The sequence below is a fragment of the Bos grunniens genome, chromosome 9, assembly GCF_055505025.1.
Source record: "Bos grunniens cultivar Pamir isolate PY7600 chromosome 9, Bosgru_T2T1.0, whole genome shotgun sequence".
Taxonomy (NCBI): domain Eukaryota; kingdom Metazoa; phylum Chordata; class Mammalia; order Artiodactyla; family Bovidae; genus Bos; species Bos grunniens.
In genome coordinates this window covers 40,923,817-40,950,788 of record NC_141173.1, presented here as the reverse complement: position 1 = coordinate 40,950,788, position 26,972 = coordinate 40,923,817, and the positions used below count along the sequence as shown (strand labels likewise).

Sequence of the window (26,972 nt, the reverse complement as noted above, 5' to 3'; positions counted from 1 at the left end):
GTGGTGACCAGCATAATCTAGTTCCTTCAACCAGCAGTCTTGATCACAGCATCCAGTGTTTAATAATCATGTTTGGTAACAGTGACCTTTTGTCCTCACTGGACTGGTTTTGAGATATGATTGATTTTGAATTATGATTCCATCTATATACTTAACCCTGTTTTGGCGCCTGTTCCCCCAAGCTAATTCTCCACCTTTGAGAATTCCAAGAGAAACTCAAAAGGATTCAATATAGTTTAATCAGCCTGTGAACGTTTCACTTGCTGCAGCTGCTGCTGCTAAGTCGCTTCAGCCATGTCCGACTCTGTGCGACCCCATAGACGGAAGCCCACCAGGCTCCCCCATCCCTGGGATTCTCCAGGCAAGAACACTGGAGTGGGTTGCCATTTCCTTCTCCAGTGTGTGAAAGTGAAAAGTGAAAGGGAAGTCGCTCATTCGTGTCCGACTCTTAGCGAACCCATGGACTGCAGCCTACCAGGCGTCCATGGGATTTTCCAGGCAACGTTTCACTTACTTGTAACTAAAAACCCTGACCCATACTCAGTGATTTTTGTTTGTTTGTTTGTTTGCCACTAATTAGGTATCTTTAACATTGTTCATTGTGGCTACTTTAACTTTTTCCTTTTCTTACTTACTCTGTTGGTACCTTGGGGTCGGTGACTTAAGCTTGCTACTACTTCACAAAAGTGTTGCAAGGATTATGTGACATACTGTGTCTACCCTGATCTTGGCACTGTTGTTGTTAAATGCTCCTTTTTATAGCACTTACCCTCTTCTAGCAAATTCACTTCTTTATTATATCGGTTATTGTCTGTCTTCCCCATTAGGATATAAGCTTTATAAGGACAGGGAGCTTTGTCTGTTTCTACAGGGCCTAGAACAGTGTTTGACACATAGTAGGCACTCAGGCAGTATTTACTGAATGAATAAGTGAATCCAGATATTACCCTTATTTTTTGAAGATGTCTGTGTTCCTAACTACATAAAGAAAATTAAAAGATCATCTGTGACTCCCAAAATCTCCCACCAACTCCAAACATCTATCACCCATTATTCATTCTTGTTACTGTAGTCTCTATTTCATCTCCTCCTCTTTTCAGAGGCTAATTGGCTCTTTCCCAGATTCACTCCTTTCCCACCCCTCTTCCAGAATGACCACAGCTTTTTGATTATTCCCTCATTCTTATCATATGTTTCTCCCTACTTGTGCCTTTCCTGTAGCTTATGACTGACTGAATCTTTGGCTTAGCCTTTTCTTTAAAAAGGAAAGAAACAGAATTTTACCATTAAAATCCTTCAGTCTGGCTCCTCATCTCTTATTTACTGCCAGATGTCTTGAAAGAGCAAAAAATTTTACTGTCTTTTTTTCCTAAATCTTCCGTTATACCTCGGCCCCTTGCAACAGGCTCTCCATACTTTACCCCATTACCAAAATTGCTCTGGCCAAGATTTTTTGTGACATAAATGCAGAATTCAGTGATCTTTGGTCAGCCTTCATCTTCTAATTTGTCTATGGATCTGTCATTTCTTTCCATTTAACTAATATTTATTGAACATGGACTTAATGCCCTGCATTCTACTAGACAGTAAGGATATGAAATATAAGTAAAAGTCATGTGCAATAAATAATATATTACAAGGTCTATTAGGAGTTATGAACAACATCTCTTGGAACTGTGGATGAAAAACATTTTTCCTGGGCCAAGAGGAAAAAAGTATCAGGGAAAAGAAGATGACATATTATCAGATAATGAAGGGAAATGCACAAGGACCAAAGTAACATTGCCAACAGCACAGAAAACATGAAAGTGCTTGGTATTTTTAAAAATCAGCAATTAGTCTAATAAGCCAAAAACGGGACACATTAAAGCAGATAAGGATGTATTATAATAGACCAGGCAAAATATGAAGTGTGCATTAGGAGGTAGAGAATGGAGATTGGGAATAGGGTTGCTTTAGAAATGTTTCAGGGGTAGAATCAGTAAGACTCAGTGCCTGCTTTGTTAGTGTGAGACAGCAGAGTTGAGGGAACAATATCTTCTGTTTTGGACACAGCAAAGTGTTTGATGGTGTGAAATATCCATATAATGAATTTCAATAGGCTGTTAAGTATGTGGATGCAGAGGCCAGGTGTGGTCAAGACTGCACATAAAAATTGGGGGTGGAGGTTGAAGTCAAGAGAAAGGCTAAGATAAAGATGTAGACGATTTTGAAACAGAGAGGAAGGATGTTTAAGGGAGTCAGATCGGACTGTATTTTTGTGAAGTCGAGTAAGTTGCCTGCTTTGGTGAAGGGTGTTTTAGTAGTGACAAAATTCTGGAACCATAACTGCCTATAGTATTATTTTTCCCATCAGGTTTCTACCTTTGGTCGTTAACTGGTCTGACCCTACCAGATCTTCGTTTGTCTGTGACACTGCTTCTCCAGCATCACTGTCAACTTCCTGATATCCTACCTGTCCTGCAAAATTTGCCATATTGCTTTGTATTATCTTTGCATTATGTTGACAGATGTATCCTAACATCAGCAAGAGGCCAGCAGAATAAAGATGGTGGTATGTTAGGGATAGTTCTAGGGGCCAAGGACACATTTGTGTATACAAAGTCCAACTTCTGTAGCTTATACTTTAATAGAGGGAAGTAGACAATAAATATGTCAAGTGGTAATAAATAAAATGGAGAAAAATAAAGCAGGGTAAAGGGAAAATAGAAAAACCATACAGAGACCTGAAAGGAGAGAGAACAGTTGTGTGGCTATCCAGAGAAAGAAAATTGCAAGGAGAGGGAAGAGTTAAGTGCAGAGAGCCTGAAATAGGATTGCCTTTTGGTGAATTCCAGGAATAACAAATGAGCCAAAGAATCTGGAGTAAAGTGAGCACAGGCACAGAGCTAGGTGAAGACAGAGTTGGTAAGGATAAAGGACAGATTATGGAGGGTAAATTCTCAACTAGTTAGATTCAAACTTTTTCATTTTATGATGGCAATTTTGTCATTTCAGCTTTACTGAAATGCAAATCATATATGATATATAACTTCCTTAAAAATTTAAAAATATAACTTGAATACCCTAATTAAATTAAAGGAAATTTATTTATAACATGTTTGATATGTAAATAAAGCATGTAGCGATAGCACGTTTTTAATAGTAAATGCTTGAGGCGGGACAATCCAGGAAGACAGCAGTGCCCTATAAAAACTACTTTTGGGAGCCATACTTTCTGAGAACAGCTTGGTAATGAGCCCTGCAGGCCTTCATTCAGCTCTTACCCTAAGCAGAGAAGCTACCAGAGGGTTTAAGAGTGAAAGAGTAACATAATCTGACTAATATTTTAAAAGACTCACACTGGCCTCTTTATGGAGTGAGGTGTGGGTGGACAAGGGCAGAAGCGGGGACTAGTTCAGAGGGTATTACAATAATCCAGGTGCAAGAAGATAAGTTGGACTGAGGTGATAGTGAAAGAGGACTTTGAAAAGTGGGTGAACTCTGGGTGTCCAGAACTGATGGGTTGGATGTACAATGTGAAAGAAAGGAGTCAAGGATAACTCTGGGGATTTTCACCTGAACAGATGTAAGGGTAGAATTATGGTTCACTTAGAGAAGGCTAGAAGGAGTCACTGGAGAAGAAAATGGCAACCCACTCCAGTATTCTTGCCTAGAGAATCCCATGGACAGAGGAGCCTGGTGGGCTACAGTCCATGGGGTCACAAAGAGTCGGACACAACTGAAGTGACTTAGCAGCAGCAGTAGGAGCAGGAGTCACTGAGGAAGGAGAAACCAGAGGTTCCCTTTTTGAATATATTAAGTTTGAAATACCTATTAGACATCCTGGGAGAAAAGATGTTGAGTTGAAAGCTCAGATATATAAATCCCTAGAGTTCAGGGAAGAGATCCAGGCTAGAAAATTGTAATTTATAATTGTTCATGTGGTGGGGTTACATAAGATAGACTACCAGTGATTCTCTGGTGGAGATGAGATTTTTATGTTCATTAAGTTGGAGGATGAATATAAGAGTTGACATAGATAATAACACATAGATTTAGAAGTTTTGGGCCCTGACACCCCCTTCTGTTTCCTCTGCAGTCCCTGACCAAGTCCATCTCGGTACATATCTAATAAAGGTGTGCTGAATAAAGAAGGCGTGCTTCTCTTGAATTTGGAACCAGAAGATCAGACGTTTTGAGTTAATAAAAAAGGACTCTCTTTTGGACTCTCTTACATTAAGGCTTTGAGTGGTGTTGACTTAATTAGAAATTTTAATTTGTTCAGATAAGATAGTCAGTGCTTTGGAAGGAAAAACATTTTGTTATGCATTCTAACCCCTATAACTGTTTACATTATGTACTTTTATTAGCCTTTGATTATTAGAATGATTAATCATAAAGTACTAGTGTAATCTTCATAAAATTGGTGTTAAGATGGCTAGTGTGACCTTAATGTAATTTCTAAAATATAGTAATTACTTGTCATATCTTTAGTGTTCATTTGCTTTTCTTATAGGAAGATTTGGAGACTGGAGTTCACCTTGACCCTGCTGTCAAAGAGGTTCAGTATAATCCTACGTATGAGACCATGTTTGCTCCTGAGGTAAGAAAATGTATTAGATTAAGAGTGTACTTTGCTGAAGTATTTAAATTGTTGTTTTAGTTGCTAAGCCAATTCTTTTGTGACCCCATGGACTGTAGCCCACTAGGCTCCTCTGTCCATTGGATTTCCCAGGCAGTAATACTAGAGTGGGTTGCCATTTCTTTATCTAGGGGATCCCTGACCTAGGGATCGAACCCACATCTCCTGCTTAGCAGGTGGATTCTTTACCACTGAGCCCCCTGGGAAGCCCATACTTAGGTACATAAACAGTTGGTGAATTTTTCAAAGTTTTCTCATGAAAGTACACCGTTTAAACTGTCAGAAAATATCTCCTGTTATATGTTACTTATATCTCAATTTAAAAAAGAAGGGAAAATACATCCTTCTATTCTCCAAAAGTTAAATAGTACACTTTTGTAAGGATATATCTAACTCTTAGAGGCAGACTTAGCTAACATCTTCCTCTCAGTGTTGATAAGGGAGTGTTACAAGTTAACTGAGGGAAAAAATTGTGGTTGATTAGCATCATTAATGCGTAGTATATTATGAAACATCTAGTGACAAATGCTGCTGTGTTAAACAATAAAAAGAGATGCCATGCTGACGTGGTCATGGCTCAAAATAGTCACACTGTTTATTGCTTGCTCTGAGTCAGACATCTTCTGAATTCTTTTTCTTGATAATAAATGGTGATGGAAGCACTAAAAAAGCTGAAGAAAAAAAAACAAAAACAAATAATGAAAATTGTCGGAAAGCCTTTGTAGAAAAGATTAGATTTCTAGATATTTAGCCTTTAAAAAGGAGAAAAGAATGCTTGATTGATAAAATACAGATGTCAGAAAAAGATCATTATAAAAAGTAATAATACCAGTTCAGTAGAAGGATCTTTCAGAGCATTTTAAAGATAGAGATGAGGAGCTGTATCTTATTGATCCTGGTAGAGAAAAAAGTACTTTTTAATGTTTATTCATTTTTTGGCATATAGTCATTGCCCTTTTTTTTTTTTTTTTTTGATAGGCTATTTCATGTAATCTTTGCCTGCTTAGGTTTCCACGGTCACTTAAAATTCGGCAGTGGCACCGTGTAGTGCCTCCAAGGGTGTCAGTGCTAGTGCTCTGGGTATTCTCTTAAGTGTGCAATAAGCGAAAATCTCATTCTCATGCTCTCGAGAGTGGTACAATTTTATTTTATTCCATTATTTCTTAAATCCTTATACCTGTTGAATTATAGGCTGTTTCCTAGCTCTTGGCACCATTTTAGCTGGTGCTTTAAAGAGAGGTAGTATATTATATATATGTTTTTATTATGTATATATATATATATTTTTAATGTAAAGTACTTCAGTTTAGCCACTGAATTCAGAAAATGAGAAAATTTGAAAGTGACATGATGTGTGACATTCTTCTGTTAGTGTATTTCCTATAAAGCCTGTTTTTCTTAAAATTTTAGATCCTGTGCATAACTAACATACTGCTATGTGATTATTTTTCAAAACTTTCAAGAAAAATTCAAAAGGTCAAAAAATTTGGGATGCTATTGACAAGATAGTACGTTTATCATTCTTGTTTTTGGGGTTATCAGTCCTTTAATTTTTTGTTCTCCCCCCACCCTATGTTAGGGAACCTCACATTAGATGTATCAGTTGGTTTATGTTAGGAACATTTCAATGCTTATTGTCAACAATTTAAGAAAATAGTGATGAGACTGAAAAATGAAGAAAAATTAGTTTTATAAAGAAATTGTCTGTGACATAAATTACCGACTTTGAACTTTTTGACTAGAATCTGCATAACTTGCCAAAGTCTGGAAAGTGTTACCAGAGCTTTCCTAGATGAAATTCAAGTTCTCATGATTTGAAAATCCATCATTAGAAACAAGATTTAATCCCTTTCCTTATGCTAGTGTTTACCAGAGAGGATATGCCACGTGTTTTTTTGTTTTGTTTTGTTTTTAAGAAAAAAAAAAAGAGAGAGACCAGACTATTTTCTATAGTATGTGTAACTAGCAATTTTTTTTTTTGAATGACCAACCAATACAGTCCAGGTTAACAACATGAGATGTGGGGCTACACAGACCACTTATTAGTTCTTTTGTGATCTTAAATTATCTTATTTTTTTCCATAGGTAAAATGAAGATTATCTCTGTTTACTAAATTATAAAAATAAATGAGATAAGATATGTTGTGCTTAGGAAAACTCTCTGGTACAGAATAATAAGCATTTAATAAATTATAGCCTTTATTATTATTTATGTTAATATTATTGACATTGATGGCTAGGTAGGCCTTTAGAGGAAAGGTTCTAGGCAGAAGGGAACAGCATAAGCCAAATCACAAAATATAAAGAACAGTAGTGCTTTAGTCATTATTAGTAGAGGGGAACAGGCTAAGACTAGAACAGCACTTTGTACAGAAGGTATTGCACAAGCTGTGGGGGCCAAGGTAGCGAGTTTGGTCTTGATTTAATAGATGAGTTTTTAGGAAGATTTATTTTAAAGATTTGCATGATGGAAAAGAACAGGGATGGAGACTAATGAAATAAAACAACCACTTATAACTCTATGGCAGGTACCACCCTGAAGGATTTGTATGCTTATCTCCTTTAGCCCTCTCTACGACCCTATGAAGTACTTGTATCCCTATTTTAGAGTGAGGAATTTAACTGAGATTATACTGCCTGCAGGTGCCATATTTGGGGATTTGATCATTCTTAACAATCACTCCATAACTATGAGACCATTTAGAAGGCCACAGTGTAGTTTGCAGTTTTGACTATTATAAATTAACGAATTGCTATTTTATTTTGGATCCACTTAGAGAAAAGTATATTTGTTAGCTTCTCTAGAAGCCCATAAGCCTCAGAGAAAATTTCAGACTCCTTAAAATAACACTACTTTTAAGAATAGAAGAAATATAAAAGTTTAGAGGGGGGAAATGCCAGTTACTGTTTAAGATCTGACCAGAAGGGCTGCTGTAAATATTAATGTTAGAATGGGCTTCAGAAGTCAGATAGATGAGAACTTTTATTTTACAGATGAGGAAACTGAGGTTCAAGGTCATAGATCACTAATAAAATATGCTATTGTAATATTTAAACTGTGCTTATGTCTTACAAGATTGAGGTATTCTGCCAATAAAATTGAATTGCGGTGATCTTTTCCAAAATTGTAGAAAATAATAATTTACTCTTCTCACCTTAAAATTGTTTATAAATGTTTTATACATTGATTACTGCAATAAATATTCATGAAAAACTTAGCAACAATCTAAGAATAATTACTTGTTCAATAACTTAGGGGTTTTTTTCCTATCTGTGAACTTACAGTTTTATTTCATATAGTCAATTTTTACTTAATGAAATTTCTTAATTCCTGTGGTGTTATAATATACTACTAAGGCATGCATGCTAAGTCACTTTAGTCATGTCCAACTCTTTGTGACCCTGTGAGCCATAACCCTCCAGGCTTCTCTGTCCGTGAGATTCTCCAGGCAAGAATACTGGAGTGGGTTGCCATGCCCTCCCCCAGGGCATCTTCCCGACCCAGGGATCGAATCCATGTCTCTTAGTCTCCTGCATTGGCATGTGGGTTCTTTACCTCTAACACCACCGGGGAAGCCCCATACTACTAAGGCATCAACCCTCAAGTACTCTGCCTGCTAAAAACGTGAGAACCATTGCCTTATAATACATGGTCTCTTAGATTTATCAGCTAATGCCTTAAATTAAAAATGCTTTTCTCCTAAGTTTATAAATAAAGCACTGCTTCACTCAAATGAAAGCTTGCTTACCTCAGAAACATTTTCTTTTTTGGTACAATGGCTGAATTAATACTTAAATACGTATATTTTATATGGGAGATTTACAATTGCAGTTGACTACAGTGTACTTCTGTACTGGGCTGGGAAAGATTGAGGCCAGGAGGAGAAGGGAGCAACAGGATGAGATGGTTGGATGGCATCACTGATTCAATGGACATGAGTCTGAGCAAACTCTGGGAGATAATGAAGGACCGGGAAGCCCGTGTGCTATATATAGTCCATGGGGTCGCAGAGAGTCGGACACAACTGAGCAACTGAACTGAACAGTGTACTTCAGTATTATCTGAGCTAAAAACTATTGAATACTCATACCTAATTAACTTGAATATCTATTTTTAAAAATCATTTGAATATATATTTACAGTTACACTTGGTTAACTACCAAAAATTGAAAAGAAGCATTTACAAATCAGCTTTGTGTATTTTTAAATAGGCATTGTTTTATTTTTTAATGGCTAACCTAGAATTAAGAGTTGCATATTCACACAGAACAGGAACATCTGGGAGAATAATTGGTAAGAGCTGAGCCCTGCTGAATAACATTCTCTGGCTTCCTCTGTTGACATACAATATCTTTGAAGTAAGCTCTGATGGCTGCCAGTAACCAGAAAGTTAAGGAGAGCTAGATGTTGATGAACCCTACCCCAGACAGCTGCCTGTCTCAGTGGAAGATTTTGTCGTTGTTGTTGTCACAGCTTCAATTCAGTTCAGTTTAGTTCAGTCGCTCAATCGTGTCCGACTGTTTGCAACCCCATGAATCGCAGCACGCCAGGCCTCCCTGTGTATCACCAACGTCCGGAGTTTACCCAAACTCATGTCCATCGAGTCCGTGATGCCATCCAAGCATCTCATCTTCTGTTGTCCCCTTCTCCTCTTGCCCCCAATCCCTCCCAGCATCAGAGTCTTTTCCAATGAGTCAACTCTTTGCATGAGGTGGCCAAAGTATTGGAGTTTCAGCTTTAGCATCACAGTCCTTCCAGTGAACACCCAGGACTGATGTCCTTTAGAATGGGCTGGTTGGATCTCCTTGCAGTCCAAGGGACTCTCAAGAGTCTTCTCCAACACCACAGTTCAAAAGCATCAATTCTTCGGCGCTCAGCCTTCTTCATAGTCCAACTCTCACAACCATGCATGACTACCAGAAAAACCATAGCCTTGACTAGACGGACCTTTGTTGGCAAAGTAATGTTTCTGCTTTTTAATATGCTATCTAGGTTGGTCATAACTTTCCTTCCAAGGAGTAAGCGTCTTTTAATTTCATGGCTGCAATCACCATCTGCAGTGATTTTGGAGCCCCAAAAAATAAAGTCTGACACTGTTTCCACTGTTTCCCCCTCTATTTCCCATGAAGTGATGGGATCAGATGCCATGATCTTAATTTTCTGAATGTTGAGCTTTAAGCCAACTTTTTCACTCTCCTCTTTCACTTTTATCAAGAGGCTTTTGAGTTCCTCTTCACTTTCTGCCATAAGGGTGGTGTCATCTGCGTATCTGAGGTTATTGATATTTCTCCTGGCAATCTTGATTCCAGCTTGTGCTTCTTCCAGCCCAGCGTTTCTCATGATGTACTCTGCATATAAGTTAAGTCCAAGCACATATAAATTTTCAGACTGTGTTAAGAATAGCACCACAGCTTTCAGTGGCTATGAAGCTGGGCATATCCCAGCCAGGAGTAGGACGTCAGATCTAATTGTCCTTTCAGCTTTTCAACCCTCCCTTGAAGCCCCTCAATAAAATGGTTTGATTAAAAAAAAAAGAATAGTACCACCAGATATACTTTACTGGAATATATGGATCTATATTCTTATGGAAATCATAGTTCATAACACTGAGAATTTTTTTGTAAAAGATGGACAGTTTGACATGTATGACCTATAGAAGAATTATTCTCTTTTTGTAAAATCTTAATAAAATTAGACTATGAAAATGTACTTTCCTTTTTCAAATCAGAAGTTATAAGCGTAATGATTGGTAATTAATTATACATGATAGGAGTAATGATATGGGCAATGGAGATTTTTATTGTTTTAGAATTTTTTTATCCCCAGAAATATCACATGCCACTTTGCAGATGTTAACTGGCTATAGCAATTAGATCATCTGGAAAACTTAAGTTGTTTCATTATCTTTAATCTAATGAATGTTCTTATTTTTGTAATAAATTTAATAACTAAATGAAGTTAACTGTAACTTCCAGCATTCAGCAATCTTAATTTTTTTTCCCCTGCATTTCCACCTATCAGCACAGGAAGAAGTAATACGGGCTGTGAAGTCTTGACCTGTCCTACATTTTAATTAGAATAAATAGTAATAAAATCTTTATCTATAAATTAGATATCTTAAGATTGAATCATTTTAAACCTAGAAATGGAAGCTGTCAATAGAAAGGAATATTATAGTAATTTATTTTCTTCTAAAGCAGAAAAAATTATACGGCAAATCTAACTTTTAAATTCAGACTTTTGTGCATAGTATAATGTTGATATATAGAGAACACAGCATTCTGGTTAAGAAAAGGTCAGTAGTTTATATTTATGGCTCTGGAAGTATATAATGGAAAAGGTGGTTTCTCATGGTAGTGACCTAAGATGTTCTAACATCAGAATCTTTCTAACATCATGACAGTTCTAACATCATAACAGTTGACCTGTATAGTTCTATGGTTTCCAAAGTGGGAAGTTCATTTTATTCTTTATTTTAAAACTGAAAAGAACTGAATTTTCCTAATACTTTTTTTAATAGCATTAAGCAAATTATTGACTCTGGGCAGGTAAGATATGTCATCTTGACTTTTTTTTCATTTCTAACATGAGAAAGAGAATACCTCTCTAACTTTCCAGAATTTGTGTATGCTGCTGCTGCTGCTGAGTCGCTTCAGTCGTGTCCGACTCTGTGCAACCCCATAGACAGTAGCCCACCAGGCTCCCCCGTCCCTGGGATTCTCCAGGCAAGAACACTGGAGTGGGTTGCCATTTCCTTCTCCAATGCATGAAAGTGAGAAGTGAAAGTGAAGTCGCTCAGTCATGTCCGACTCTTAGCAACCCCATGGACTGCAGCCCACCAGGCTCCTCCATCCATGGGATTTTCCAGGCAAGAGTACTGGAGTGGGGTGCCATTGCCTTCTCCGGAATTTGTGTATACATCAAATTAAATAACATTTGGAAAGCCATTCTGGAACTCAAAACATTGTAAACAAATAGGTAATAATGGCACTATTTTGTGTAACTTTCAGACATTCATAGTGTGACTTTTCAGAGTGGAAAAGTTGTGTTTACATTTGTAATGTCTTTTCCTAGGACTTTTTCAAGCAGTTTACTTTTATTGTCTATTTCCTGTCTTCTTCCCCCAGTCAGGCTTTGATTAATCTTTCCTTCATTAGTGCTTTCTATATGCCAGACAGTATGGAAAGTATGAGGGTTCTAAGTCTGCACCTTTGAGAAACTCATAATCAAGTAGCAGAGAAACATATGTTTTTGTAATTATATCACCACTCCAAAAATCCCCAAATCATGGTTTAGACAAAACTATAGTGAGTTTCAATTATCTGGAGCAACACTATCAAATAGAACTTCCTGCAGTGGTGAAAATGTAGTAATCAATAATTGTATGTGGCTGTTGGGCTCTTGAATATGGCTAGAATGACTGTAGAACTGAATATTTTAATTAATTTAAACTTAAATAGCTGCATATAGAGTGAGCTAATTGCTCTCCTGTGCTAGTGGCTGACAAACAGTGCTAACAAGCCACTGACTGGTTGTCCTGAATCGTGTGAGGGGAGCAAGTCTGCAAATAGGTTAATCGGCCCCTGATAATTTAGAGTTGAAAATACACTGTGCAATAATTCTACTCATTCTATTGAGAATTTTTTTATTGTTTTTTTCCTCATAACATTGCAGTTTGGACCAGAAAATCCCTTCAGAACCCAGCAAATGGCTGCCCCTAGAAATATGCTTTCTGGATATGCTGAACCAGCCCATATCAATGATTTTATGTTTGAACAGCAAAGAAGAACTTTTGCCACTTATGGTAAGGTGATAAGAGAGTTCAAGTTAAACCTTATTAGAAATGATGTGTGTGTGTGTGTGTGTGTAATAATCAATTTTATCTTCTGGCTTTTTAAATTTATTAATCTGGATGCCTTAAAAGGGTAATGTGTTTTCTTATACATATCTGTAAATATACAGATGGGAAGGCGCACTAGTGTTTTTAGCTGTCATTCTAAACCTGCTCTGATTTCTGAATACTAGAAATATTCTGCAGTCTTAAAAACAGAATGTTTTCTGTTCTACTTTTTGATAGCACTTCTTACTGAATGACTGTTATATGCAGATTGCTATTGAAATTGGTTAATAACAGGATAGACTGAAGAGTATTCTTGCCTGGAGAATCCCATGGACAGAGGAGCCTGGCAGGCTGCAGTCCATAGGGTCGCAAGAGTTGGACAGGACTTAGTGACTAAAGAGGGAGAGAGTCTTAAGAGTTATATTTTAATTTTTTTATGTACTGGTTGACTTCACTCTCTTTCTCAAATCTTCTCTCTGAAAAGTTTTCTGTTGATTACTGAGGGATATCAAGAAATGGAATGGCCACAAGTTAACGTGTATACAAAGCTGGGAATCCCCTCTGAAAGAAGATGGTCTTTATAATATTGTCCTTGTTGTTGGTTCTACAGAACAAAAGTCTGGTCACTTATATCAGATTTGTTCATATTTGGTGGTGCATTTTCTTTCTCTTCCTATAATCTACATGTGTAGGTTGAGAGATACATTGATCACCTTCTGCTTTGAAGAACTTTTTGGTAGAGTGATTAAGCAAAGTAACTGAGAATGTTTTTATGCCTGTTGTAGTTGTAATCTTTTTCTGTCCTATCTGCCATTAACTTCCATTATTTTAAGGGAGGGCCCCGCAAAAGTTAAGAAAGCAGTATCATGTGAAATATGTATGCAGTGATGCTTTTTAATAATAGTTGTTTTCGCTAAAAAATGACATAAATTTTAAACATTTAGGAAAGAGGGAAAAAAGGTTACCTATAACCCTACCATACTGATATGCCTACTTTTAGTGAAATTTATTCCTCCAAGTCTTTTTTATTATACATATTTTGTATTATAAAGCTATAGTCCTTCTAAACTGAAAATTTTGCAGCTTTTTTTAAATCAATATTCTGTCATAAGCATTTTTCAGTGTTACTTTATAATCTCAAAGCTTATTATTTTTAAGAGCTATGTAATACCCTCTGATTGGTTTTATCTCAATTTACTTAATTATTCTAATATTGGAAAGGGTTTCTTTTTTTTTCTAGTTTTTAAAGAGTGATGTAAACTGATTCACTGAATTAGTTTAGAGGTTTAGTACATATAGTCTTAGTTGTTTATCCACAATATATTGGAAACTGGTTGTAAAAAAGATTGTCATATATTAAATTATATTTCACCAAGCCAGGTGACAAAATTCATAGCGAAAGACTCTATACCTCTAAAATCTCCAAAAAGAGTTCAATAACACTTCCAGTCCAACAAAATAAATGCATTGTACCCATTGCTTACATATAAGAGATTCCATGTAAACCTAAAATATATGTGCAGTACATAAAAATCAACCCTGTTACATCATGAATTTATTATATCCTAGCCTATAATGAAACAAACTTATAAAGATTTTGCATATTTTTTTTAGACTTTAGAAAGAAGGGCCTTAAGCAATAGCTTAGATAGTTTAAATCTTTAAACAAGTAAAAGTCAGTGCAGATACCTACAAAGTTCATACAGATACCTACTTTTCTTAAGCTATCCTATAGCAAGAGTAAGCATTTAGAGCTATTCAGTTGGCTTTAGGCCTAGATTCAGAAGTAGCTTATTTGGGGGGAAAAAAATAGCTGATTTTTTTTTTTTTTTGCCTCTTCCATCAAGAGAGAGTGGGCTAGGACACAGAATGAACTATTTAGTGAGTTAAAGACATAAAAAGTGAATGTGGGATATACTATGTTAGGCAGCCTGGAGTAAAAAAGTAGCCTCTTGCAAACTAAGAAATGTATGGTCTTATGGAAATCTTAGAACTGAGCACCATTTATTTGAACTTAAACTAGTAAACAAGTTAACCAATCTCAGGTTTAGCAGCCTTTTTTTTTTTTTTCCCCTCCAGGTAATAAGCAAGTATAACTTTGTGTTAATTTAAAAGTTTTATCATTTTTTCATGAAAAATTCTTGTCTAGCTCCAGATCCTATCTACTTGTTTCTTCTCACTCTTATATATGGAATGTAAAGCTACAGACCTTTCTGTTATCTTCTCCAGTGTGCTTAGTACCAGGGAGCAAACCTTCCTGAGACCTTGTACTAGTGTTACATGAGACATGAAGGAGATGGCACAGGAATTCAGCATTACCCAAGTCTCATACTTATCACTCTGTAACTCTGCTGTGATACAGAACAAACATTAACCCTACATTTCTTCCCATTTTTAAACGGTTGTAGCAGTGTTGTAATCTAAGTGTATTATCTAGTTTATCACAGCCACCTTTACTCCTTATCTGAGAAGATAGTCTCATTTATTGTATCGTCCCACTCACTTATGCTACTGTTCTGTTTTTAGCTCCCATTTTTGGTGTTTATCTGAGTTCTTAGTCTCTCAGTGGTTTGTGTGAATTCTTTTGTCCTATTCTTCCTTTTCTTCTTGGCTTCCTAGCCTGTTCCTTCAGGTTAATGATTCTGAATAGAAACATGGCCCACGAAGAATTGGTATTCAGAGTATGAGTGGACAGTTGAATGTGATAAAGTGATAACTCTTTTGGAGATAAGCTCAGAGAGATCCAACACAATGAAGGCCTTTAAAATTATCTTGAGCTGCCTGTCACAGGCAACTTTACAATTGAAAATTTGGTTTGCTTTTGATAGAATTATTGTTTATGTACATCTTGACGATAAAAGAAGCTGTGACACTTTCAGAAAATAAGGAAGAAATAAAGTCACAAGAAGACAAACAAAAGAAGCTGTTTTCAACATCTTGGGAAGGAAAATGTAAAATGAGTAAATGTGCATAGAATTAAAATGAATTGTAAATGGGAAAAAAATGGAATCAGTAATTTGTACGTTTTTCCTTTCAGGTTATGCATTGGACCCTTCATTAGATAATCATCAAGTGTCTACTAAGTATATTGGTTCTGTAGAAGAAGCTGAAAAAAATCAAGGTAACTTATTTGAAATATTTAATATCAAATATACATAATTATACTTATTGTTTGTAAGTTGACTTTGGAAAGTAGGGAAAGAACTAGTATTTAATTTAACTCCTGATTTTTTTAAACTTGAGACAGTAGAGTGATATAGTTTAGAGCAATGTATTTATATAGTTAGTGTAGAGCTTGCTTTTGCCCCTTACTAGGTGTGCAGCCTTGTAGGGAAGATAGTCATACCTATGGCAGGGAGGGTGAGTTCTTGGCACAGTGCCAACATTGTAGAAATCATTTAAGAAATGAAAATGAATGTATAACTAATTTTAGCGATTTATTTCTCAACACTAATGTAAAGCTCCATTTTAACAGAGCAGAAAAAAATATCATTGTGCATATCTGTGGAAATTGCCTTTAAGGGTTGCTTTGAAGCCGAGTTTGAATATGTGTTTTAAAACATATGTTTGTGCCTGTGTTCATTTTGTACTTACTATAAGACAAAGCATCATACTCTAAATGTTAACTTGCCACAAAGCTCATCAGCCCCTTGGAATCTTATACATAAAATGTTGGATAGAAAAAGAATATGCTATTTGTATGAGGGCACTTAGTAACTCTATAGCCTATATGATCAAGCTGCCTTTGGTTTATGAGCTAGATTGTTGTAAAAATAGGATTTTAACAACCTTTTGTTATAACACAGCCTAAAGGAAACTGATTTGAATTAATATAGGTAAGTTTTTCTCTTTGTTAGACCTCTACAAGTTACATCTTTATGTAGCTAAATTCTCAGTTAACAGTGAAATTTTGACTATGGCTCTGGTAAACCTTTCTTTTTCCAATTTAATGACTACACACAGCATGCCACTTTCTATTGATCAAATGAGAATCCCAACTAGAAACATCCTCTTTCTTCCTGTTAAGATTTATGATATTAGAGGTCCAGTTTAGATTGAGTTCACTTGGAAGAAATACAGATTCTTGTGAAACCTTCTTTATATTGTTGCATTATAATATAGTGAAGCAAGTGAAGCAAGGAACACTTATTAATGAAATTTTATCTAATTTGGCTTTAAATTAGAAATTTGTTTGTTCTTGCTTTCAGAGGTAAATTTTCCATTACTTAACATTATTAAATTGCTGTTTCTTTCAGAAAGTGGTAAAATCTACTGATAAAGGTCTGTGATTAATTAAAAAGATTGTGTACCATGGCAGGATTACATAGCTGAGTCTTTTTTTCACATATATTAGAATTTGTAAAATACTGCAGTTGCAGCAGTAGAAATCTGCTTTGCCCAGAAGATTGAGTCTCTCTATATATAGCATGAGTCCATATGTCTGGATTCATATAGCTTTTATTTTGTGTTTTAAATAAATCTATGAAAATATATGTGTGTGTGTATATCTTTAGGAAATACCCATATTTGTGATTTCTTTTTAATGTAGGTTTAACTGTGTTTGAAACTGGTCAGAAGAAAATAGAAAAGAGGAAAAAATTTAAAGAAAATGATGCATCTAATATTGATGGTTTCTTGGGACCTTGGGCAAAATATGTGGACGAAAAAGATGTAGCCAAACCTTCAGAAGTAAGCTTTGACATTTTTCACTGCCGGTTCAACTGTATGCTATGTCTCAATGAAGGATATCTGTGTTAATAAATGAGGTTTCCTTAGAGAACTAAATGACTCATCAGAATTTCTCTGCCTTAGTTAACTGAGAAAATACTATAAGATTCCTTTGTTTTTCTTTGGAATAATTTTTGTTTATATTTTTCTGATTTATTTTCTTCCATAGTTTTTAGCTAAAATATAGTATTGAACAATTGGTAATAAAAATCACCCTGATAATACTATTAAGGTGCCATGGAGGTTGCTTTTCTGATACCAATGTTCAGATAGTAATTACAAAATCAGCCTTTCTATGATTTTAGAATTGATGATGGGTTTATTTAATTTTTTTTAAATTTTAACAAAGTAGTATCAGATCAGATCAGTCGCTCAGTCGTGTCCGACTCTTTGCGACCCCATGAAGCGCAGCACGCCAGGCCTCCCTGTCCATCACCAACTCCCGGAGTTCACTGAGACTCACGTCCATCGAGTCAGTGATGCCATCCAGCCATCTCATCCTCTGTCATCCCCTTCTCCTCTTGCCCCCAATCCCTCCCAGCATCAGAGTCTTTTCCAATGAGTCAACTCTTCGCATGAGGTGGCCAAAGTACTAGAGTTTCAGCTTTAGCATCATTCCTTCCAAAGAAATCCCAGGGCTGATCTGCTTCAGAATGGACTGGTTGGATCTCCTTGCAGTCCAAGGGACTCGCAAGAGTCTTCTCCAACACCACAGTTCAAAAGCATCAATTCTTTGGCGCTCAGCCTTCTTCACAGTCCAACTCTCCCATCCATACATGACCACAGGAAAAACCATAGCCTTGACTAGACGAACCTTTGTTGGCAAAGTAATGTCTCTGCTTTTGAATATGCTATCTAGGTTGGTCATAACTTTCCTTCCAAGGAGTAAGCGTCTTTTAATTTCATGGCTGCAGTCACCATCTGCAGTGATTTTGGAGCCCAGAAAAATAAAGTCTGACACTGTTTCCACTGTTTCCCCCTCTATTTCCCATGAAGTGATGGGACTGGATGCCATGATCTTCGTTTTCTGAATGTTGAGCTTTAAGCCAACTTTTTCACTCTCCACTTTCACTTTCATCAAGAGGCTTTTGAGTTCCTCTTCACTTTCTGCCATAAGGGTGGTGTCATCTGCATATCTGAGGTTATTGATATTTCTCCTGGCAATCTTGATTCCAGCTTGTGTTTCTTCCAGTCCAGCATTTCTCCTGATGTACTCTGCATATAAGTTAAATAAGCAGGGTGACAATATACAGCCTTGATGTATTCCTTTTCCTATTTGGAACCAGTCTGTTGTTCCATGTCCAGTTCTAACTGTTGCTTCCTGACCTACATACAAATTTCTCAAGAGGCAGATCAGGTGGTCTGGTATTCCCATCTCTTTCAGAATTTTCCACAGTTTATTGTGATCCACAGAGTCAAAGGCTTTGGCATAGTCAATAAAGCAGAAAAAGATGTTTTTCTGGAACTCTCTTGCTTTTTCCAGTAGTATATCTATATATATGTGTTCTTCATAATACTATGAAATGTATAAAGTAAAACTATAAAACCCTACCTTGCCCTCTCCACCTCCTAATCCTACTGTCTCTATGAGCCAGTCCCTATTCTAGGTCTTAGGGATACAGCAATGAACAAGATTAAGAGAAAATCCTGTCCTCAGGATGCTTACTTTCTATCTCTATCTCATATCCAATTATCTCAGTAATACACATATGCTGCTCTTTATTTATTTTGACTTCTCAGTTACTATAAGGATTTATTACTACCCTATCTTCCTTTTGGATCTTCCCTGGTGGCTCAGATGGTAAAGCGTCTGCCTACAATGCGGGAGACCTGGGTTCAATACCTGGGTCGGATAGATCTCCTGGAGAAGGAAATGGCAACCCACTCCAGTATTCTTACCTGGAAAATCCCATGGACGGAGGAACCTGGTTAGGCTACAGTCCATGGGGTCGCAAAGAGTCAGACACAACGATTTCACTCACTTTATCTTCCTTTTGGGCTTCCTTCATGGCAGAATCTGGTAAAAAAAAAAATATATCTGCCTGCAATGCAAGAGACCCAGGTTTGATCCCTGGGTCGAGGAGATGCCCTAGAGAAGGAAATAGCAACCCACTCCAATATTCTTGCCTGGGAAACCCCATGGACAGAGGAGCCTGGTGGGCTACAGTTCATGGGATCACAAAAGTTGGACATGACTTAGCGACTATCCACCACCACCCACTTCCTTTTACTGCTCTTCCCGTAAAAGTTGTGTCACAAATCTGTAGTCATTGCTTATATCCTTATGACTATTAAAAGCTGTTTATGAAGAACATTGTTTACTCAAATTCACTGTATTTCTGGTATATACTAGGTTTTCTAATTACCTCATTTTTTTCACTTACATAATTATCGTAATACATTAAATTACTCCTAGCTGTTCTAGAAGGAGAGGTTTTGTATTAAATGAGTTTAAAAGTTCAAAAACACTGTGTGTTTAATGCCATTTTGTAATCTGCCTAAGAGTTGAGATTGTTATCCTGGGAGATATACTTGCAGCTATTGCTTCACCAAAAAAGTGCACCTCCTTGTAAAGCATTTATGATCAGCAGTGGCCAGGATGGGGTTCTGGAACATCCATTTTAAAAATTCACTCCTTAATTTCCTTAGGAAGAACAAAAAGAATTGGATGAAATTACAGCAAAGAGGCAGAAGAAAGGCAAACAGGAAGAAGAGAAACCTGGAGAGGAAAAGACAATCTTACATGGTAATATATTTTTTATGCCTCTTCTTTTTTGTGATAAACTTTCAGATATTTACTCTGTTCTCTGTTCATATATTAATTGCCTTTACTAATCAGCTACTGGGAATCATTATATTAAGAATTATATTGGACAATTTGCATCCCAAAGAAATTATAGCAAACTCCTCTGTGTTATAATTAGAGATGGCCACAGATTATTTTTTTGAAGTACTAATGAATTTTTTTTAAAGATAGATAAAGGAGATTATGGTTCACAATCTGTGCTTCCTTAAGATAAAGTTGACTCTTTTTGGCATATAATTAGTACCCCAGTCATTTTAACCTTTTCTTTTTAACCAAGCCAAATTTTCTCCAGGTATGATCACAGGTATGTTACTAAATAACACTTTTAAAGAATAAACTTTGTTTTTCAGGTAAGTAGATTAGAGATTTACATGCTCATACTTATTTTGATTTGCAGAAGGAAATACATATTCACCAAAATAAATTATAAATATTCTAGACTACCTGGTTTATTACTAACTAGTTATATTGGGGAAATTATGTAGTGGTTACCAGACTATAAAGAATAATCCAGTTCAGATAGTATTGATTACTCTAATGTTATACCACTTATCAAATATATATTTAATAAGGTCATATTTAGTTTTAGTTTCTCAAGCTCTCGTTTTATCTCTAAGGAGTCTGTTTAGTACTGTGTGCTTACAGCCATAATAACAATAACAGCCAACATTTATTGAGTACTTATTCTGTGGAGCATGCTACTAAATGCTTTGATACATATTATACTATGTCATTTAATTCTCAAATGTGACTTCATTGTAAATCTAGTTGAAAGTAGAAAAGAGATTGGAAAAGGAACCTGGAAGGGCATAAGGGAGGAAAACAGGGAAAAGGATAGTTTATATACTTTTGTTTTAACTTCCTTTTAATCCTGTTTTGCTTCTGATTCTTTGCCAGTGACTCATAATGCCCAAGTGTTATCTTTTCTTCTCTCAATAATTATACTGCAGTAGAGTCTTTTGTACACGCTACTAAAACTGGATAAAGGAAGTAAGAGCTTATTTAAAGGTTTGATATTCTCTAGAAATTTAGGGATTCCAAAATACTACCTCTGATTGAAATAATAGCCGTGATTTCAGGCAGTTAAATTTTAGCTGTCTCTTGGTCTTAACATCATCAAAATAGTATTACCTAAATTTTAATATGCAGTGATATCCTTGTGAACCAAGTGTTTATTATTTTAAGAATATAGATTTCATAACTACAGCTTTTATTTGTTCACTGCTTTCTTTTGCCTTCTTGTTTCAGTTAAAGAAATGTATGACTATCAAGGCAGGTCCTATCTTCACATACCTCAGGATGTTGGTGTTAATCTGCGGTCAACTGTGCCACCTGAGAAATGTTATCTTCCCAAAAAACAAATTCATGTGTGGTCTGGACACACAAAGGTAAATGAATTAGTTGTTTTTATTTGTTGTAATGCATTAATATAACAGTGAAGCCAACATAAATCTTCAGCTGTTGATGTGGGACATTCAGTATTTCTAGTGAAGATGTAGAGAAGGGAGATAGAGCAAGGAAGTCATTAAAGATAAACTGGAGTCACTTTGGAGGTACTAACACATGTGAGTCACAAGTGAGTACTCAGTCTTCAGGGTCATCTGATTGGGTCATGACATAAGCATTCATGATTTGGTGTCTTACCCCCTTATGTTAGCCTAGGCCTTCGCTTCCAAGTTCCTGCCATTATCTGCTTCCTGTTGGGCACCAACTCAGTGAGTAGTGGGCTGATACTAGCACCAAAGTCTCAGTAATTTTGCCTTAGCTCTTGGGGTTATCACACTTCAAAGACTAGATGCTCCCTGGTGTATACACTATGATAATACTTAAAGTAATGCAGAGACAAGGCACTTGAAAACTTTGATGTTACTATTCTTTGTCGTATTCACTATTCCAACTGATAATTTCCAGCTCTTAGCAAAGAAGAAAGGAACTAAGTAAAAGAAGGAAGAGGAGCGAGGGCATGAGCAACATGATTGACTCAGAATTCCCCTGGGTGAGGGAGCCACTGATGAAGGTTCAAAAAGGCTTGAAAAGCTTAGTGTCAATAAGGGCTGCTCTTAGAATACTTCTGAAGGTTATTCCAGGGTATGAATTTTAAAATGAAAAAAAAAGTAGTAAATTATGTGGTTTAAAAATACACTGTCTTTCCCTTTTGTTTAATTTTAGCTGAGCTTTGGAATGCTTCTGATTGATAACTGCAATACCTTTTTACAGGGCGTCAGTGCAGTCAGATTGTTTCCTCTCTCTGGCCATTTGTTGCTCTCTTGTTCCATGGACTGTAAAATTAAGGTGAGTTTTCAGTAATAGAGTAGAAGTGCTACAAAGCTAGTGCTTTGGTTAAATCTATTTGGTTAATTATAAATAGATCTGAGTTTGTTAGGCAATTAGAGGCTAATTATTTTCTCTTAAGCTCTGTGAATGCAGCAGTTTATGCAGCATGTTTATGAAATATGTTGATTCAGATATGGCTTTGTAGTCCAATTGGCTAGGCTCTTTGTAAGCTTAGATAGCTGATTAGAACATAATCACTCACGTTAGCTTTAGGCACATGAATATTTAATCACCAATAATGCATTTTTATAGAGGTGTTGGATATGTAACGGAGTTCATTTGTTCCTCAGTACCTTAGAGGTAGAGAGGATATCTGATAGAAATCCCATTTTTAGAGAGTAAATAATATAATTCACTCTTTTTTTCTTCCAAATGCTGGTAGCAGAATTGCTCCCAGCCTCTTTTCCCACTTTATATAGTCTTGGGAAGGTCTACCTTAGTTGATGTTCAGCAATAGTGTGAGGTAGAAAAAAAACTCAGTTGCCAATATATGTCAATTTGATATGGGAAAAGCCTTTTAAAAACTTAAATCTGGTCGAATGGTTTTTATCTTTTATATGTCTTCTGTGTCCAGATCATTATACTGGTCAATAAATATCAACCCTATAGTGGTCTTGGAAAGTTGATTCATGAAAATTTTATCCTTTGTAAATAATTCATGGGTAGTAACAATATATTAATATAAAGGGAGCATTTTTTTATGAGAGCAACAATTTAGGCATTTGTCTTGACTTAGTGGTTTAAAATGACAGACCAGCAGCTTGGAGTAGCAAGACTCATTTCCTTTAACTTTCAATTTATACAGACTGTGTTAATTGAGATTAAAGCCTTCTATTTGCCTAGTTAGACCAGCATAGAATTCAATTGAGTTCATGTCTAGGTACACTTTTTGTACATTTATTAGGTACCTATTATTTACAAGGGACTGAGGATAAAAAATTACTTTGGCACTGTTCCTGCTGTTATGGTGATCATTTCATTATGTTGTAAATGATCCGTGTAGAGGAGGTGTTCTGATTTCAGAGAGGAGGCATACTCCACCAGGAAGTGTAAGTAAGGGATGGGTTGGGGGGAGTGGACACAGGGAGTAGAGTATGTCTGAGAGGAGTAAATAGAATGCATCGGTATTGTGTGTGCTGAAAACTGCAGGTTCTGAGAGGCATAGAGTGACTACAGTCATAACAGGGGACCAGGTCCAGGCGTGTTTTCCTGGTGTGCTGCGGGAACTGAGGCTTTACCCTGCAGGCACTGGGTAGCCAGGAAGTGCTTTCTGTTTCAGATCACTAGCAGCACTGTGTAGGACTGGATTTGAGGCAGGCAAGAATAAAGGTAGTTTCAAAGCTGTTGTATTAATTCGCTGTAGATGTAATGAGATCTATGAGCTTGTTACATTTTAGTCTAGATTTTCATTTTCATAACAGCTTTTAGTATATGTGCTGCCAAAGCAAGCACTCATAACAGCTTTTATAATAGTTAATACTTCAGAAGAGTTTAAAAAAAAAAACTTTTCACTACCAAAATGTTATAACATGGCAGTTTTAATAACATTTAATTCTTTTAAAGCTAGTTTATAATATTACATAAGTAGAAACTTTTCATCACAGAAAATGTCAAATAGAGAAAAGAAGAAGAAAATGAAAAGCACCTGTATAAGTTCCATGTAAGTTAAGTTCTCTTAATTTCAGAGTTTGAAGTGTTTATACATCCATGTGCACGAGTATATGTGTAATCCAGATAGTGTAACACAGACTAATAGCACCAAAAGTGAAAAAAACAAAAAGTGACAGTGTTCGTCACTCAGTCGTGTTTGACTCTGGCCCCCATGGACTATAACCTGCCAGGCTCCTCTCTCCATGGAATTCTCCAGGCAAGACTATTGGAAAGGGTTGCTGTTCCCTTCTTCAGGGGATCGTCCCTACCCAGGGATCGAATCCAGGTGTCCTGCATTGCAGGTGATTCTTTACCTTCTGAGGCAATAGCACCAAACAATGTGTTTAATGATATGTAATGCCTTGGTTAAGTTCCCTGTACACACACATAGCTGGCGTATGACTGTTGTTAGTGGTTAAAAGTTGTCATTTTATCAAAGCCTTGTATTAAATTTAACGTTTCTATGTGTTGGTTTTTTTTTTCCCCTCTAGCTATGGGAGGTTTATGGAGACAGGCGCTGTCTGCGAACATTTATTGGTAATATTTCTTTTCTCTCTGGCTATAAATCTGTTCGGAAAGACTTTTTAAACTACAGTAACATCATCAACAGTAATTTTACTACTACTGATTTTGCTGCTGATGTGAAGGAAAGCCTTAGCAGACTTGAGTGAGTCTTGAAAGAGGGGTAAGTCTCCCATGTAAGCAAAGAACTAGGAAGAGAGAGCAACAGAAGCTGAAGCAGAAGTGATATGAGAACTGCATAGCATGAGGAATACAGTGAGCGGGGAGAAAAGCAGTGGAGATGGGCAGAGTGTGAAAGACCTTTGGTCTGTCTTGGGGGTCTTTGGAAGCCAACAACTGAACAGCTCTTGCAGGAAAGCATCATGATCAGATTTGAAGTTTACAAAGATCACAATGGCAGTATAGAGGATATTTTGGTGGGGCAGACCTGGAGACAAAAAAATGATTTACAAAGTTATTTCATTAGTCTGGATTACAGATGATGAGAGCCAGAACTAAAGCAGCAGAAAGAGAGGAAAGGAACAATGAAGAGTTAAATAAAAGCAGTGGCTCTTAGTAACTAGTTCAGTTCAGTTCAGTCACTCAGTCGTGTCCGACTCTTTGCAACCCCATGAGTTGCAGCATGCCAGGCCTGCCTGTCCATCACCAACTCCTGGAGTTCACCCAAACCCATGTCCATCGAGTCGGTGATGCCATCCAGCCATCTCATCCTCTGTCATCCCCTTCTCCTCCTGCCCCCAATCCCTCCCAGCATCAGAGTCTTTTCCAATGAGTCAACTCTTCACATAAGGTGGCCAAAGTACTGGAGTTTCAGCTTTAGCATCATTCCTTCCAAAGAACATCCAGGACTGATCTCCTTTAGAATGGACTGGTTGGATCTCCTTGCAGTCCAAGGGACTCTCAAGAGTCTTCTCCAACACCACAGTTCAAAGCATCAATTCTTTGGCACTCAGCTTTCTTCACAGTCCAACTCTCACATCCATACATGACTACTGGAAAAACCATAGCCTGGCAGTTGTCTCTGCTTTTGAATATGCTATCTACGTTGGTCATAACTTTCCTTCCAAGGAGTAAGCGTCTTTTAATTTCATGGCTGCAATCACCATCTGCAGTGATTTTGGAGCCCCAAAAAATAAAGTCTGACACTGTTTCCACTGTTTCCCCATCTATTTGCCATGAAGTGATGGGACCAGATGCCATGATCTTAATTTTCTGAATGTTGAGCTTTAAGCCAACTTTTTCACTCTCCTCTTTCATTTTCATCAAGAGGCTTTTTAGTTCCTCTTCACTTTCTGCCATAAGCGTGGTAGCATCCGCATAGAAGTGAGTGTAAAAAGAGTGAGGTGGAAATCCAGGTGGCTGGATGAATGGTGGTGCCATTCATCTTAGGAAGATTATAAGGTTTCAGACTCAGGGAAATTGAGCTGCTTTTGAGATATTGAGATGAAAATGTCTTGTAAGCAATTAGATAGCCAGATGTTGAGCTTTCAAGAGAGGCCAGGAATTGGCAGCAAACACAGGTAAAAAGAAAAGGTTGAGAGAACTCCTTGAAGGAAAGTAGACCAAAAAGAGGACAGCTTTGTGGCAGACTAGCCTTTTGGTAGATTGTCTTTGTCAGATTTTGCATGAAGACTGGTTACATTTCCAATTTAACTATACCGAAATTAAACGGTATTTGAATTATATTGGCTCTGTTTTTAGATTTAAGTGGGAGTCCATTCTGTAGTGCTTTGTTACGATTTTAGGGCCTCATTGCACAAATAAATACTGTCCGAGATGCCAGGGCAGCCCAGAAGACTTTTGGGAAGGCTCTCGGCAGCATACAGGAATGTCTCCTGTGATGTAGGGGATTTGGTCCTCGTCTGTCCCCCCTGCTCTTGCTGCTTTTCACTGGAAAACTGAAAATTCCTACTTAGAAAGATGATAACAGCTCTGACCAGGACTCCTGCTGTAGGAAAGAATGCCTGCTTGCCATGACGAGAGGTCAGCAGTGGTGGTGGTGATTTAGGGCTCCTGTTGACCATTTGTGCCATGCACATTTTGTACAATTGTCTTGGTCATAGTGGGATAGTAAAAAATAGGAAAGTTTCTGCTTTCATTTAGTCACATTTTATTTACCCCTATAACTTTCAAAAGAGTTGATTGGTCCAGTAAGATTGATTTCTAAGCAAAGCACCTTGAAATAAATTTATTGTCAAATGCCATTTTAAAACTAAACGTAGTTAATATTTGTTTTTAAAAACGTTTAGTCTATGAGATGCTGAATCCACTTCTATGAAATTCAGTAATATAATCCCAGAAATACACAATTATTGAACAGAGGCCACAATTTTCATGAACATCAGCTTTAGGTCACTTTGTTTTCACTTCCAGCTTGGCTAGTAATTTCAGAGTGAACCTTAAAAATGTCACCAGTCATTTCTCTTTCATTGGCAATAATTGGACTGTTACGTTTTCTTAGATTCTT

General features: G+C 36.8%; 1 protein-coding gene across 2 annotated transcripts in view; it reads left to right on the top strand.

Annotated features, from left to right (window-relative positions):
* The window catches only part of CDC40 (cell division cycle 40), a 48,219-nt gene that overhangs the window by 8,046 nt on the left and 13,201 nt on the right, over positions 1-26,972 (top strand). For both annotated transcript variants that reach the window (XM_086317353.1, XM_086317355.1), the window contains 8 exons: positions 4,499-4,585; positions 12,300-12,429; positions 15,503-15,586; positions 17,015-17,154; positions 19,843-19,939; positions 21,248-21,387; positions 22,217-22,291; positions 24,475-24,520. In XM_086317353.1, the coding sequence (XP_086173479.1) occupies positions 4,499-4,585; positions 12,300-12,429; positions 15,503-15,586; positions 17,015-17,154; positions 19,843-19,939; positions 21,248-21,387; positions 22,217-22,291; positions 24,475-24,520 (799 nt within the window). The remainder of the gene's footprint in view (positions 1-4,498; positions 4,586-12,299; positions 12,430-15,502; positions 15,587-17,014; positions 17,155-19,842; positions 19,940-21,247; positions 21,388-22,216; positions 22,292-24,474; positions 24,521-26,972) is intronic.